This window comes from Bactrocera dorsalis, chromosome 2 (genome assembly GCF_023373825.1).
Source record: "Bactrocera dorsalis isolate Fly_Bdor chromosome 2, ASM2337382v1, whole genome shotgun sequence".
In the NCBI taxonomy this organism is placed as follows: domain Eukaryota; kingdom Metazoa; phylum Arthropoda; class Insecta; order Diptera; family Tephritidae; genus Bactrocera; species Bactrocera dorsalis.
The window spans coordinates 98,636,128-98,653,025 of record NC_064304.1 but is presented as its reverse complement, the minus strand read 5'-3'; the positions used below and the strand labels follow the sequence as shown (position 1 = coordinate 98,653,025).

The 16,898-nt window shown below is 40.7% G+C and overlaps 1 protein-coding gene across 1 annotated transcript; it reads right to left on the bottom strand.

The window, feature by feature from the left end:
- Positions 1–12,237: 12,237 nt before the first annotated feature.
- LOC105231592 (luciferin 4-monooxygenase) lies at positions 12,238–15,036 on the bottom strand. Its single transcript, XM_029552523.2, has 5 exons — positions 14,756–15,036; positions 14,473–14,680; positions 14,197–14,383; positions 13,548–13,664; positions 12,238–13,475 (listed from the first exon to the last, which is right to left on the bottom strand). Exons 1-5 carry the CDS (start codon positions 14,894–14,896, stop codon positions 12,497–12,499), a joined length of 1,632 nt encoding a protein of 543 aa, XP_029408383.2. The 5' UTR covers positions 14,897–15,036; the 3' UTR covers positions 12,238–12,496.
- Positions 15,037–16,898: the final 1,862 nt, after the last annotated feature.

Here is a 16,898-nt window from a genome sequence, read left to right as displayed (position 1 = left end):
AGCCAAGTCGTGAATGTGATGACTGTTTGTTTGATAAGAGGAGATATTCTTGTCTTATTAGTCTTGTTTTCGAAATAGTAAAGTCCTTACACTGACTAAACTAAAAATTTGTCGTTTTGTCAAAGTATCCTACACCTTGATAGGACAATGTATATAACAGTTAATACGTCGGAACTTATCAGCCGACTAGATTTACTAAGCTTGTACAACAAAATAAAGCAGAAGATAAAGAGAGATCATACTCTCAAAATTTGTTTTAAGGTTATCGCCTGTAAGTGGCCCATTACACTTAACACTTTTGCATATTACAGCACCTAATCGTAAAAAAATCGTAAAAATCAAGCTCATACCGCCTGATCAAAGCTTCAATTGCTTTTCTCACTCTTCTTTTAGATTTATTAGGAGCTCGAGATTTCACTGATTTGGTTTAGGCATAGCTAAAGGCCCATAAATCTAGAATCATTAGCATAATAATGAGCGGAAGATACAACAAGTTCTTCCCTGGCAATAAAATATGTTTTTTTTTATATTTCGTGCGACATGAAGGAGAGAAATCCATTGACCATCAAACACTCAAGTCATAAAATTAACTGCCACAAATTTCTTCACACTTATTCAGGCTAGTGCGCTCTAATTCGATGGATGTGAAAAAACGGACACTACAAAAAGTCCCAACTGTGGCATGCCGCCACTTTTAATCTCCGCACAATCTCACATTATTTTACACAGCTTCCATTTTTCCCAAACACACGATGGCGTTAACCTTCAGGAAGTGCTCGTGCAAGTATGAAAGTATCTTAACAGCCATTAAACAGAATTTACATAATTACGGAACAAGCCAAGTCGAGCATATCGAACGACCGCTTGCGCTCACACCTCATGCACTACGCGGCCATTCGCTTGTGGTAAGTATGCGTGTATATGTGTGTGTGGTGCGCTGCTCACATGTGTTATGAGTAGGTTAGTTGCTGTTGCTGTCGCTGGTAGGATGGATATCTATTAAATGCCTGAGCTGGGGTAAGCGCGGTGCAATCAAGTCAGTCAGTTGGGCAGTTAGTCAGTCAAGCGCACTTTGCGATAAGCGCAGGAGAACGTGTCAAAATGAAAAGTGTTCCATGATTGCAGTGTAAATTGTTAAGTCGAGACATAAATCCACATCGATAAATGACAAGCGGTTTAACAGACGCCGCCGGACAGAATTACAGCAACCTACGCTAGCTGTTGAATTCATGTTGCACGTATGTATGTAGATGAATGTTAAAAAGCGCTTCATAAGTGTGTGTGTGTCTGAATAAAGAAATTCCGTAATACCCCTAGAATGGCAGTACGAAAGCTGAAGTAGTAGTAATGGAGTTATGGGAGTCACAGTTTTCTTTCAAGTCTTTTGGTATTGCAGAATTAAATTTCACATTAAGACTTTGGCCATAGGGAAGCAGCTCTCAGTATATGATTCCCTGCCAAACTCTTCAAACACTTCTTAAAAGCCGTCAAAGCATTCTTGTTTGTCGTTCCTGCCTTGGCCAACACTTGAGCTGGCTCAGCGTGATTCGGTTACGACCGTTTTAAGAACTACTGTTGTAGCAGCAGAAAAGATACCTGAAGTAATTTGGAGGAACGGTTGACGATCCTGGCCTGGAGCCCATTCCGGTTAAGTAGACCCGACTGTCTTGGGAACGGTACGGCTTGGTAAGACCCTCTGAATTGACTACAAAATGTTAAAGCGAAACTGCTGACTTACTCAAACTCAAATAATATAGGCCCTGGAACATAAGACATAGATCAAATATAACACATTCCCTGCAAAGTTATATCGAAATTGATCTGATCTTCACATATTCATTGAACCACTTCAAGCCACAGCGTAGAGATTTATACAATGTACATGTTCACAAAACTACGTGAGAAACAAGCGCCAAAACACGATCATCTCTGTAGGGTGAGACGCGTAAATGGCTGTGTTTATTTGCGATGTTTTCTTGTGCGCACGCGCAACATGTTCGGCGCCTTATGACTTCATTAACCGCGCACTATATGGACTAAGTACAAGAAGGGCGCGCGTTCAAAGTCTTTCGCATAAAGGGCCGGGCAACTTCTTTTGGTTGTGGATCAAGTGCAGTACAGCAGCGCTTTGGAGGATCGCCAAAGATTATCAAATTAATGTGGTAATTTATAATGAAGACGCATGCCGCGATACAGCGCGAGGCGGCGCATGAGAATTGTATGAACGCTTAACACAGTCGTGTTTTTATTGGTGTTAAAGCAGAAATTAAATTAAAAATGTTTGCCACAGAGGGGCGCTGGCCCATATGCTACGCTACACAGCAATCATTGTTCTTGTTGTTGTTGGTCGGCATAATGCAACAAATCACGTTGATGTTGTTAAATTGTTTATTATTTATTACCCCATAATCAGTGGTGGCAAGGCGCTGTCGATGATGACGGCAGCCGCGCGTTGATGGCACCGTCTGTGGCGCTGCTTGACGGAGGTGCGAATTGTGCTGCAGGTGTTGCACCGATTGTTATGATTGCTGCACTACACGTCATTGTTGTGGCATGCGGTTTGTTGTTGGCAACTTAGCGCCAAAGCCAGTTGAAAAATTACTACGAAAAGGTGGAGTAAAACGTTTAAACGCTGCGCGGTCAGTGGCATTAGATTTTCTGATAGATCATTTTGCTGTTGGCCGTGAGCGTTCGGTACGCGCACAGGCGCACCTTTCAAACGCAACCATAAGCACGTGTAAGGATATTGTTGTTGTTAACGCGCCGCAATCGCCAGCAACATGTTGAACAATAGCATGCATAGCAGCGTACGCAACAAAATATGTTTCAAGATCAATGGCAGCGCGCCTTGCTTTTACTGCGCTCGCTCGCAAAAACGAAGAAATTGAAAGCGCCAACAACAGAGTGTAATGCTTGTTAGTTGCTGATCAATAATGCTTATTGTGGCAAGATTGAAACGTTCACAGCCTGAAGCGCTTATTCCAGCGCGGTTGTGCGCAGTTGTTGTCCGTTGCTGGCGATATCTGAAGTGCCGCTGTCGCATCACTACATCACGCTTCAGCCAATTATAGCGACGTATAATAGGCGTGAAGGTGTGAAGCGCGCCTTCTACTTGCGAATCTGCGGCTTTTGTTTATTTATTGTTGTTGCGCGCTGATAAACAGGCTTTCATTGATCCTGTTTGTGGCGTATTCAGCGAAGGAGGTGCCATAAATTACCACAAAGTAGTATAATGTATATCATGCGCATCCTCACGCGCTCACTCAACGCTGCTTATAAAAGTGTGCAACGCGGCGCGCAAACACCTTCGCGGCAGTGACATATTAGCGCCTAATCCCCTATTGAGTCACTTCTTCATATTGCCTACATAGCGTGCGAGCGCGCTACTTTTTTCGTTATATAGACAGGCTGTGTTGCCAGCCAACTGGTCAAGTTTAAAGGAGCCCGCATTAGTGCCCAGGTTCTTGAGTTCATGCCAGCAATGTCAATAATGTGACAGCGTGTGCGATAATAAATTTCTAAACATTTTCATATTCTACAAGTATGCATATTTGTGCTGGTGCATTTACGCGGACACGTGAATATGCCAACTGGATGTGCGTGCGCATGATCGGCGCTTGTTGTGACACCTCACATCCGGTCTGGCTTGATCTAGTAAAATGTGGAATTTTTTCGTGTGTGACGCTTATACTCGTATCAAAATAGAAACAAGAAAGTGAAGTTTAGTTGGCTTAAAGAGGCTTACCAAGCTAGTTCCAAGCTCAGATGTATTGTTTGACGAGAAAGTATAAAGGTGAGTAGTGAAGACGCGGAATTAGAGCGGTCAAGAAATAGTGTCTACCACTAAATAAAATACAAAGAGTTTCTAACTAAAATTCTTTCCTGGTTTAAGACGCAAACAAAAGTTTACCTGTGGAGTCTAAAACTTTTGGACATAAGCCCAGGGAAACCATAATCGTTTAGACCTACAATGTGAACTGGAAACACCAGTATTTATAGAATTTCGAGTTTTCTAACCATTCAGAAGTTAGATTACGTCAAGAGATAGATCCTGATAGCGATCTCACTTGGACAGCATACAACCCCGGTACGTTGTGACACCTAAAAAGCCTATATAGTTGATCATAAGACCCTCACAAATCGACAAAGCACTTTGAGCATGTCATAAATTCGTTAAGTCGGCAAATGTCTTCTTCTTTATTGGCGTAGACACCGCTTACGGGCTTAAACCCTATAAAAACTCTCATTCGAGGCTGTTTTTTTCTTCTTATTGGAGCCGTTTTTTACGTGGCGGACAGCTCTAGGGCTATGCCTCCGTATTCACCGAAGGTATGACTACCGAGATGATTCAACCAGCCTTGCTAAGGCCGAACAATGGAGAAGGACTTTGTTAAAGGTAAAGGTAAGTACTTAGTTCAGTAGATGTCCAGCAATCTACTCTGGGCCTAAAGGATATCGATGTCGTACAAAAGCTGATTGTAATGGCTAAGTACTATGACTTTAATAGGAAACTCTTCAACGGACGGCCACCAAAGACGGCCACCAAAGAACTACATTTTATATAATGTATTTACACGCAAGAGCTTGAAGATGAGATGAAGGCGTATTATCTCTCAAGAGCTCTGTCCAGCATTTTTCAGACTGAAATTCCTCAATCTGCAAGCAACCTGCGGTTTATATAAGCATTTTAAAGTTGTCTTCCTGTTTATCATGTCAATCCATCCATTCCAGAGGACCGTTTCTAACAGCTTCCCACAGTTGCCTCAATTCACAAACTGCTTGTGTGCTCGATTATATTATGTTTACGTGCATAAAATATCCAACTACAAGGTGTGTTCCAAGGTAAACAAGACATAAAAAAAGAACAAAAGGTTTTTTCGGCAAAATCAATTTATTTTATTCAAAATAGTCTCCTTCTGCTTCAATACAGCTTTTTGCACGATCCAATTTTAAACCAACCGGTTTTACCAATTTTAAAATAAAATAAATTTGGCTCTTTGCTCGAGCTCATTTTCGCACCGATAACACAAACATACTGACACTTAAAACGCAATAACTTCACTTCCAATAGAAATGAAATTCTCACTGGAAAATTGATAAAAATAGCTAATTCTAACGCACCAGTCGACATATACATGGCGCCACCAGGGGGCACTAGATTCAAAAAGTCCTGTTTACTTTGAAACGCACCTTGTATAACGATTTGATAGAAATGTATACAATTCCTTATCTTTTCTTCTATCCTACACCAACTTTGTATGCGTACATATTATATTTCACCTAAATTCCATTTAAATTCTAAGTGCTTGAGCATTTTGAGCGACTATTTGCCGAATCATGTTACTGCAGTCAAATGTCTTCCTTAAAAGCTTAAGCTTTAAAAGCCATTTGGAAATCATGTCACAAATCTGCCAATAAAATGTTTAATCTTATCGCACGCGTTGCGAATCGAGCGAAGAAATGGCAAGAGATGTCACTTCACACACAGAGTTGCATTTGCCAGGCATTTAATTAAGACATGAAATATGGCAGTGCCATTTACACTCCAACAGAACTGCGAGCCTACATCTCGGCAGATGTACATAAGTTGCATTCAGATGGGTTTAAACTCAAGTAGAGTCAACTAATCTACGCCAAGTGCCTTTCCACTTCCATATTACACAATCGCCGATACGCTTGCGCTCACGAAGGAATGCGTCAATGGTGCAGCTGGCGAGCGATTCTGCGCGGACATATCCAAGCAGACATGTCGCATGCAACAAGACGCCACGACATATGCATGTGTGCGTATGTGTGTGTGTGGTGTACTCATAAGTGGGGCCACTTAAATAATTTTCTCGCTTGTTTACACTGTCACAATGTTGGAACAACAACAGCAACTCTATTTGATGTCAAAGTGTTTATAGCCGATCTTGTTGTATTTGCTGTTATTGGCATAATATTGCGCATTGCACTTTCATTAGGAATCCACACAGTTATACATTAGATGACTTGCAATTCCACACAAACACACCACTGCCATGTAAGTGATGCCAAGTACCGGTCGGCGGGCAAATACCACCTTGACTGCTGATCACTCTAATCTGACGCTGCAGCAGCGGTCGCCACCACCACCAACAGCAGCAACTCCACCGCCGCACAGTGAACCCTTTAATTTTTGTGAGAACTTAAACTGAAATTGGTACAGGACTTCCGATATTCGCACGTGACCTTTATGGAATCCCTTTACACGAAACTTCAACGATTCTGAGGTTATGATCCTTCACAGGTTTATGTCTTATAGCATAAAAGGGTATACAAATCGTTAAATCCAAATAAATTACCTCTTTTCCGGCATGCAAGTGTAGGAGGGTGCCTGTTCTGAACTGTTATTCTGCTTCTCAGTTACCAGGAATATCACTATATCATCGAACCCATTGCGAAAGAGTTTATTAGACTCACCAAGAGATCAAGGCATTTCTTTACTATCTTTGATGAAACCCTAAGAGAATTGTTTCGAAAATCTGTTCTCTAATTGGAAGAACTCTGTCAAGAGCCAGGTTAGGTTGGGTTAGATGGCTGATCGAAGATCGCACATAGACTGCCATATCTAGTCTTTTGTGAAGCCATAGAAAAGAATAACTTTTGTGATCGAAATTAGCAAAACACTTAGCAGCCAATGCAAATTTGTACAGGCGCTTAATTTCAACTACCGCCAGTTCGGTGGGATGTCTAAAGGTATGCGCCCCAAGTATTCAAGTCTTGACCTCCCAAAAGCGGAACAGCCAAACAGGAAGTGTTTAGTTGTTTCCACCTCATCTTCTTCAATACAGCTACTGCAAATGACGTCTTGTAAGATCGCCAACCTTACAGCATGGACGCCAATAGGATAACAGCCTGTTAAAAGTCCCAAAACTAGGGAGAAGGTAGCCTTATTAAGTCCAAAGAGATCACTAGATCTTTTGCGTTAAATCTTGGGCAACGAGGCTTTTTCGACAGCGCATGTCCCGATAGTTGAAAACCAGAGGATACGGAAGCACCAACCCGCTCCCATTCTACCGATAGCGGCTCTAGGATGCCTTTCCTTGCTAGCCCATCAGCTGTGCAATATCCTGCGATTCCGCTATTGCCCGGCATCCATACCAATCTTATCACAAAGAAAATCTATGCTATTGATAACGAGGTTTGGCACTTCTCGACCAACAATGATCGCACTATAAATGAGTTCAATATTATTATCGCCGCTAAGTTATCTGAGTGAATAGTCACTTCCCTGAAAGAGGCTGCACTTCGGAATAGCAAATCTACTGCTACCTTAAAGGCGGCAGGATGTCTGAAATTGGAGTTAGTAGAAAGCTCCTGAATGTAAACTCTTGCACCAAGCTTCCCGCCAAGCTTTGACCTCCGCAAAAAAGCTCACTGCCGCACTCCTTCAACGTCTTCTTTCCACACACAACTCCCTCATCGGTATATGGGCAGAGATGGAGCCGCCAGCGTTCGGTTTGGCGACTTCATGATCCAAGTGTTTCGGTATGAAGTCAAAGTGCATGAGATCCAGACACGGGGACAGATCTGCGCATCGTTAAAACTCGCAACGTTGAAATTATATAGACTTGTTCATGAAATTAATTTCCCGAGGGGTTGAGAAATGCCCACTTCATATAAAATAATTGACATACAATGGTGAAAAATATTGTAATTCAACAACCTTTTTGCTGTCTTCAAACCCACTGTGCAGCAGGGCGTCGAGCGATGCTACGGTCTTGACTTCCTGTACTAACTATCTTGGCGGAAAGCTGACATTTCACATGCGAAAATAAATTAGTTTTCCATGTTGCTTTGTCAGTTATCACACGGCAATGCTTGTTTTATATCGGTTAATTCTAACATTTGCGCCCGCTGCCCAGCCAGTGGTGGCAGTAGTGGGTCCATCGCTGCGACGGTGGTGTCTGCAACTTGTTGATCAGCGGTTTGTTAGTATATTTGTCGTTCTGCAAGAGCGCCAAACTTATTTTTTTTGCATAGTATATATGTATGTACATTTGGCTGTGCGTTTTGGATTAGCTGTGCTCTGCCATTTTTGGCGTTCCAGTTTTGTTGACTTACCGCCAGTCAGAGCGCTATTCTTAGACACCATCATAGACCACTTGCAATTGCAGCTTTGACATTGCACTCGGCTAGTTATGTACGCACATATATTTCCATGTTGTTACATACATTTTTACAAGGATTTGCCGCACGCAGTTAAAATAAAGTGTCTTCTACGGCTGCTTAAGTTGTTTTATGACCAAAAGATTGTGGAAACGCAATGGCATTGCTTGAAAGCATTAGAGATATTAGCCGGCAATGGCAATGGCAATAGTGGATATTAGTGCAGCAACACGCTGACACGCATGCGCTATTTATCACACACACACATTCACTTGTGTGGTACGAGTATGTGCGCCAAACATGCGCGTTGTGTATTATAGAGTTATGCAATCAGCTGCACATGCGCGGTCGCGACGAGTCACGTGAATGAATTGCCATCACCTTTAAGCGGAAAGTAATTTGCCAAATCGGTGAGCGTTATATTTGTGACAAATTGTACTGCGGAAGGGATAGGAAAAGCTGCACAGACACATGCAGATATGGGCAAATAACTGGATCGTAAGTATAAAAAAATCGAAAAAAGATTCGAGAAAGTGCATTGGTATTTATTTCTATAACTTCGACCAGATTTGTACAAAGCTAAGAGCTGCCACAATCGTAGGGTTCTTACTCTATACTGTCCAATAGGCATCCATGCGGTAAGCCTAAAAATCTGGGTGGTCTAGACTTCTAGTTGTCGAAGTTGTATGGCAGGGGATGACCTAAAAATATTCTGGGACCTTCTCCCCCATTGTCCAGCTTTTGCAAGACTGAGGTTAAAGTATCTCGATGGTCTTATCTTCAGCGAAGCAGAAAACACAGTCTGACATTAGTCGCCTCAACAAATTTGTGTTAGACTCGAAGCGCTTTGTCGATTTGTGACGGTCATATGATTATATATAATATGTGAGAGTTTTAGGTACCATAAAGGACCGGCGTTCTAAGCTGTCCAAGTGAAATCCCTGTTAGAATCGGCGTCTTAACCTAACTTCACCTAACAGAAGAGCTTTGGAAGCACCAATTCCTACATCCGCCAACGCTACGGCCAAATTAGTTGAATGCAGCTACGAACTGCTGCTCCGTGGACCGTATTCTCCGATGTGCTGTTATATGTATATTTTTTGCCTCAAAAATTTAAGAAGAAGAAAATAAGAAGACCTGCTTTACAGACCTCCATAACACATATTTTTTAGACGTTTGAAGTAAGTTGGAGCATCGCTGGGTCAAATATATCGTGCTAAACGAAGACTAAATTGAGTAAGAAACCGAAGTTTTTCTATAATTCTCGTTCTGCTTTAGTAAGCTAAATACTTATCAACCCGCCCCGTATGTGCCACATATACAATTCAACAAACTAAAAATGCATACATATGTCGCTCTTTTTGAAGTCACTGACCTTTTTGAAATTGAAATCGATGCGTTTCTTATCGTGATTGCATCGATGGTCCGTGATGCGAGAAATCCTTGATTGATATGAGTGTTTGCATTTGTTTTTGCGCGGCACTCTCATCATCTTCTTCTATGCATGCGTGCACTGTTGGGTGGCCACAGAGATGTCTCTGGCAGCGGTTGGTATTGTCTGAGCGCCGATTGTGTTAATCAGATTAACGAGACTTTAGCTTGATGTGTTGCAACATGTGAGCGCCGCCACAGGCACACAGGAAGCTAAGCGATAAGATCGAATTTGTGTGTACTTCGTGAAATTGATTTCATATAACAATATGAATGCATTAAGTACTTATGTGTTTTTGGCATACGGATATTGGTTTGGCGTGGTGATAGAAGCCAAACCATCAAAGTTGGTCTGGAAGTATTTTATTTGGAAATTTTTGTTATTTTTCGACTTACGGAATATTTAGTTCAATAGTATGTAGGTAATTGATTTCGTTACGAAAAATCTACAGTTTGTATAGCAGTCTTATACTATAGTAGCTCGATCTGAACAGTTCTTTCGGAGGTTACAGCGCTGCCTTGAAAAATGTTCTATACCAAATTTCGTGAAGATATCCTGATAAATAAAGAAGTTTGCTAAGGAGCCGCATTCCGAGAGTACTGCCCTGCATACTATCCTGTCATGACATGAGGAAACCATTAGGATTAAGGATAATGTTGGTGGGACCTTCCTTGATATTGAGGGAGCTTTCAACATAGTCCTGACGGAGCCAGTCGTTACTGCTATAGACGGTCGTGAGGTTGAATTAAACCTCAAACACCTCATTCTTAGTCTTTTGTGTGACAGAGTGATTGAAACGGAATGGTGTAACACACGAAATGTACTAGGGGTACCCCAAAGAGTGGAGTTCTCTCTCCTCTTCTATGGATCCTAGTCGTTAACGACCTGCTTAAAACACTTGAGGATCGTACCTGCCGGGTGATTGCCTATGCAGACGATGTAGCACTTATGGTCGAAGGAAAGTTTCTGAGTACCGTGTACGAGTTGACGCATGGGTTTCTCAGCATCGTTACAAACTGAGTAAAACCGATGAGTAAACTGATTATTTTATTCAATAAAAAATATGAGATCCCGGTGGCACCGCTGCCCCAAATGGGAGACATCCGTCTGCAACCGGCGAATGTAGTGAAATATCTAGGGCTAATCCTGGATAAAAAGTTTTCATGGAAGCCGAATGTCGAAGAGAGAACAAAAAAGGTATCGATTGCTCTATACTGTAGAGGAGTCATTGCAAGAGATGGGATCTCTCACGAAAGTGGTACTCTGACTCTATGACACCATAGTCAAGCCCATTGTTCTATAGCCGCGAAAGTGGCTGTTAGACTCAGAAAATCTGGATTCTTAAAAGAATCGTATCTGAACACTCAGATATTTTCACACACTTTGACTTCATAACGAATCAAAGAGTCGCCAAACCGAACTCTAGCGGCTTCTTCGACGAGGGAGCTATAGGTGGGAAGAAGCCATTAGAGGAAAGGGGCAGTGGGCTTCTTGACGGATGGGTCAAGGCTTGGTAGTGTGGACGGGTAACTGTCAGGAGCTTTCTACCAATGAGTTAGACAAGAACTGGATTTTGATCGGCTAGTTTTTATGGGAGCTTTATCCCACAGTACTCCGGTAGCGACAGTTCCGATATACATATGTACAGCGTCTTGAAGAGAACGTGTGAAAAATTTCAGATCGCCAACGGTTTTATAGTTTTACTCCGATAACTCACTAAAAATCAGAATCAGAATCGAAATACAAATATGGGCTATATACAGGTAAATATTTGGCTAACTAACGGGTGATTTTTTTGAGGTTAGGATTTTCATGCATTAGTATTTGACAGATCACGTGGGATTTCAGACATGGTGTCAAAGAGAAAGATGCTCAGTATGCTTTGACATTTCATCATGAATAGACTTACTAACGAGCAACGCTTGCAAATCATTGAATTTTATTACCAAAATCAGTGTTCGGTTCGAAATGTGTTTCGCGCTTTACGTCCGATTTATGGTCTACATAATTTCTGGTTGAATGGCTACGTAAATAAGCAAAATTGCCGCATTTGGGGTGAAGAGCAACCAGAAGCCGTTCAAGAACTGCCCATGCATCCCGAAAAATGCACTGTTTGGTGTGGTTTGTACGCTGGTGGAATCATTTTCAAAGATGCTGTTGGACGCAACGTTACGGTGAATGGCGATCGCTATCGTTCGATGCTAACAAACTTTTTGTTGCCAAAAATGGAAGAACTGAACTTGGTTGACATGTGGTTTCAACAAGATGGCGCTACATGCCACACAGCTCGCGATTCTATGGCCATTTTGAGGGAAAACTTCGGACAACAATTCATCTCAAGAAATGGATTTATCGCCTTTAGACTATTTTTTGTGGGGCTACGTCAAGTCTAAAGTCTACAGAAATAAGCCAGCAACTATTCCAGCTTTGGAAGACAACATTTCCGAAGAAATTCGGGCTATTCCGGCCGAAATGCTCGAAAAAGTTGCCCAAAATTGGACTTTCCGAATGGACCACCTAAGACGCAGCCGCGGTTAACATTTAAATGAAATTATCTTCAAAAAGTAAATGTCATGAACCAATCTAACGTTTCAAACAAAGAACCGATGAGATTTTGCAAATTTTATGCGTTTTTTTTTTTTTTAAAGTTATCAAGCTCTTAAAAAATCACCCTATATATAAACATGTAAATTTATATGTACATATAAACGTATACATTTGATATTATATTATATACTCACTTAACTACTTACGGGCATACCCCGAAAATGTTCGATAACAAAAACCGAGATAAGCTTAACTACCTTGATATGAATTTACAACTTGAACTGTAGGCTTATGGAATAGATGCTAATATTATGGCTAATAACAAATAATAATTTCAACACAGTTTCAATTATGATACATACTTCGATTCCAACCTAACTCTAAATACTAAATATTTGCGCCGCCGGCATGCTTATGTACTTCCCACTTTTTACCCAACGCCAAATCGCGCGCTTGATTTCGCAAAATCTTACCACAACCCGTTTTGGGCAGCTCGTCGAGAAAGAAGACGCCACAATGCAGTTGCTTGTGCATCACCTGCAAGCGCTTGGCCACATACTCGACAATATCTTGTTCCAGCAATTTACTACCCGGCACTTTGACGACTGCTGCCGCTGCGGCATCGCCATCCACCTCATTCCACAAGCCGAAAACACATACTTCTATCACATCGGGTAACTCTGCCACGACTTGCTCGATCTCGTGTGGGCAATATTGCATGCCATGGAACTTGAGCATATCCTTCTTTCTATCCAACACATACAGGTAGTTATCGTTGTCGAAGTAACCCAGATCGCCGGTGTGAAACCAACCCTGATAGTCTTGCATGCGTTTCGTCTCATTCGGATTGCCATAATAACCGTTCCACACCTTATTGTTATGCACCAATATTTCGCCGGCTTCGTTGTGTCCCAAGCTACGTCCCGCATCGTCTAGTATTTTCACCCTCAAACCGGGTACGAGTTTGCCCACGGAACTGGGTTTGGTGATGCCCAAATTGGCTGAAACACCACCGCATTCAGTGAGCGCATAACCATAAGATATGTAACCATTAGTTACGTATTCCTGCATTTTTAACAAGGTCGGTACATAACAATTACCACCACCAATGCTGAGGAAGCGCACACTAACTAATCGCTCTTTGGTTAGAAGCGGTGACTTAACCAGTGTGGCAATGTGTTGTGGCGCCAAAGTGAGTATAGTCACCTTGTATTTGTCGATAAGTTCCAAAAGGTATTCCGGTGTATAAGGTTTATCGACAATAATGCGTGTGGCGCCATGGCCGCAACTGAAGAGCATGTTGAATAAACCCGTCGACCAGTCGATGGTGCTGAACGAGAGCAACACGTCCTTGCTGGAGACAAAACTGAGGGCGTGTAATGAAGGTTTTTTGAATAATTGAGCAGGACTATAACTGTAATTGTGTATAGAAACTTACCCGTAATCAAAGAGGCAGCAAGAATTGGAAATGCACACATTCTTAGGTAGTCCAGTGGTGCCTGAGGTGCAGAGTATGGCTACCGTTTGATCACCACCAATGGTTAGGTTTTGCGGACTGTAAAGTAGAGCATATTTAAATACTTTATAAAAATAGATTTCTTGACTATTAAATTAATGTGTAATTTGATTTAAGAAAACTGTAATGATTATGCTCCAAGTCGCCACTTCGAACATAGTTCGCACTGAAGCAGAGTGTACGTAGATTGATTTCGACCTAGATAAGCAAATGCCGAATGGACGAAAACACTCCAGCTCTGAAAATATTCGACGCAGTACACGAAGCAGGCAGCAGAGGAACACATCCACTCCGTTGAAAAGATCAGGTGGATATGGATCTGACTTCGCTGAATATTTCGATACCATATTTTACTTGTTGAGCGTTGTAAAGTGCTGAGGACTAACTGTACAGTCTGCTATATATTTACTGCAGAACGTTTCTGGAACTACTTTGTTCATGGTTTGACCAAAATATCTGCGTTGAACGCGCTTTATGGTCTCGACCCGTGCCATAAACCCTAATACATATGTAGATGCTTACAATGGCATAGGAAGTACGTGGAAACTGCAATATACCCACTAATACTCACACATAGAACATTTCACCCTTTGTGGGCTCCAGTAGATCCTCGATTCTCGGCAGATCACTACGATGCTCCTTCAATGTATAAACATTCGCCTTCAACATTTTGCTGACAGCGCTCACGCGTTCGTAGATGCTGCCATCACAAAAGATCAAACGCGGACGCGTAGTGTAGAATAGATTTTTCATGGTAGCTGCGGATCAAAAATGTCAAGAAGTAAATTTGAAATAAATGCATAAAATATAAACATAAATAAGGGCGCTCAACTACGCCGGTACATACACTCGTCTTGGTGCGGACTTAGCGCATGGAAGGGCGTGCAATTCAGCAAACAACCCAAAACCAAGGGCAGCAGATATGTGGTATTACCGCCGGCAATGCCGATAACATCGTCTTGCTTCAGACCCATTGCCTTGAAGTGTTGCGCCAGCCGAATACCAAAGGTAATCGCCTCGCCGTTAGTGAGTGCGGTGCCCTCGGTATCGGACAGCTGATTTCAATAATACAAAAAAAAAAAATAATAATAATATTTGGATTTGCATTTTTGTTGTTGTTGCTCACTTACCTGACATATATTTCCGGCATTATTGCGCATAAATGCTAAGAGCACTTTGCCAATGGAACAATCCGGATCGAAGAATTTCGGCGTCGCCGGACCGCTCCAAACTTTCATATACTTATCGAATTCTGTATTGATGTGATCCATAATCCGTGTGGCTAATTAAAAAAAAAAAAAATATCAACAGCCGCAAACCGTTTGCGTAGCGACTAATTTTACCGTCAAGTGGCTAACGGCTTACTTAACTGAATGGTCGAAATGGCATTTTTTCGCTTTGGCTTGGTGATAATACTTGAAGTTGATAAGGAATTAATGCATTTGTGGTTTGCTGTATGCGTTAGCGCTGTGACCCTGTCGAAAATTATAACACTGATATAAGTAGATAGAGGGGCTTTCTGACAAGGCACCTAGTCTTTTGGATACCACCGGCACTAAAATCCACTTACTCTATTGTCTCGTCACATACTCGCTTTATTGTCTCATCTCTGAGCTAGCATTTCTTACTTATATACATAAAAAAAATAAAAATTGCTCTAATTCTTTCAAACTCTTCAAAAATTTGTGTAAAAATAATATATATTGTATATATAGTACGTATATTTCCATGACATTTCCACTGATAGTGAAACAGCTTTTAATGTTCGAGGTCTTACTTCGTTAAAAGATTAATTTGTTCTTTCCTTCAAGCCTTTGAGGTATTTTCGGTTAATATAACAACTGAATAAATCGGTCCAAATTTTCTGCAGGGTCTTCTTTGGCACTTGTCAGCCACAAACGCTCTTTTTGATAAGATTACTACCGTCAAAAAGTAAAGAAAAAAGTGGCGAGTAAAAAGCGTTGACAGCCGAAAATCCGTTTGGTCAAAGAAATATGTATGTATGTATATGTTTACAATTGCATACAATAGAAAACATTTTTTGTCAACTAAATTAAAAATCTGTTTATTAGCACTATAACAGAGGCTCGTTCATATATTCATTAACATTCTCTACATCAATGCTTAGTGATAAGTAATGACGTCACGACCGATAGTTTCGCAATTTATCGTTCTATCATTCACAGGTATCTTGGAAGGAACCCAAAACTATGCAACACTTTAAAAATGTAAAGAAATTTTCCAGTATTTCCAACACAGATTGACTCATAAGCTTAAAACCATATATTTTCAAGGTGCGTGTCTATGCTAATAATCTTCAAGGTTGGCTACTTGGCTGGAGGATTTTTTTAGTTTTTAATTTTAGTAAAGGCTACGAATCGTTGCTTTACAAGCACAATGTCATAACTAAAAATATTAAAGTTCAGAACTCACCCAATATTTATAATAAAATGTAAAATTTCACAAAACAAGGTGTAATTCTGATAATGCATAAGCGCTATTTTAGGAGATTATATACAGTTAGAATTCTCACAAAATCGATTTTTTTAATATTATTTTCTTAATGTAATTACATACATATATTTAAGAAAAGACACAAAAATTTTCATTTAATTCCGGTGAATATTTTCGAAGTTACACGCAAATTTTAAAAGTCGTTTCAAAGTGCTTGGAAGCACAAGGCCAGACGTTTTTCTCAAAATGGTGTTTCCAAAGTCGGTGACCAACATCATTCCACTGATTAGTCTCAAATTTTAATAGAGCTTCTAAATATGTTTTTCAGTAATTATTATACATTTTTTTTAAACCAATCATTTTTTTTATAAGCAATTTAAGCTCAAATTTTGGTCAAAAATCGATTTTTTCGAAACCGCCACTTTGTCAAAAATTTTATTTCGTTTTTCCTCCATTTAATTACTAGATTTAACATTAATTTAACGAAATCTGTTTGGTTTTTTAATTTCAGTGGATCCAGTTGAAAGAGTCAGAGAGAGTTTTTTGAGAAGAGCTCCCGGAGATCAGCTGTAGTTTCTTTCCAAAAAAATAATGTTTACTAGTACTAAGTCTTAAAAAGCAGCTCCAAATACTAAAATAAAGATTGGGTCAATAAATTAAAAAGTTTTCTCAGAAAAAATTTGGAAAATTCGCTTTTATTCGGCTGTATATAACCCCTGCATGTGTCCCCTAAGAGTGCGCCTAGCTTAAAAATTATATTTTTGGGAATTGAAACAAAAAAATTACTTCAACCACTGCTTACAAATTTCAAGGACACAC

Bases quoted from the DNA above. Each gene is read 5' to 3' on its own strand.
- LOC105231592 (XM_029552523.2), bottom strand. From the start codon at position 14,896: ATGGATCACATCAATACAGAATTCGATAAGTATATGAAAGTTTGGAGC. The intron at 14,384-14,472 runs GTATGTACCGGC...TTTGATCCGCAG, and splicing joins AAGTCCGCACCAAGACGAGT to CTACCATGAAAAATCTATTC. The intron at 13,476-13,547 runs GTAAGTTTCTAT...ACACGCCCTCAG, and splicing joins TGCTGCCTCTTTGATTACGG to TTTTGTCTCCAGCAAGGACG.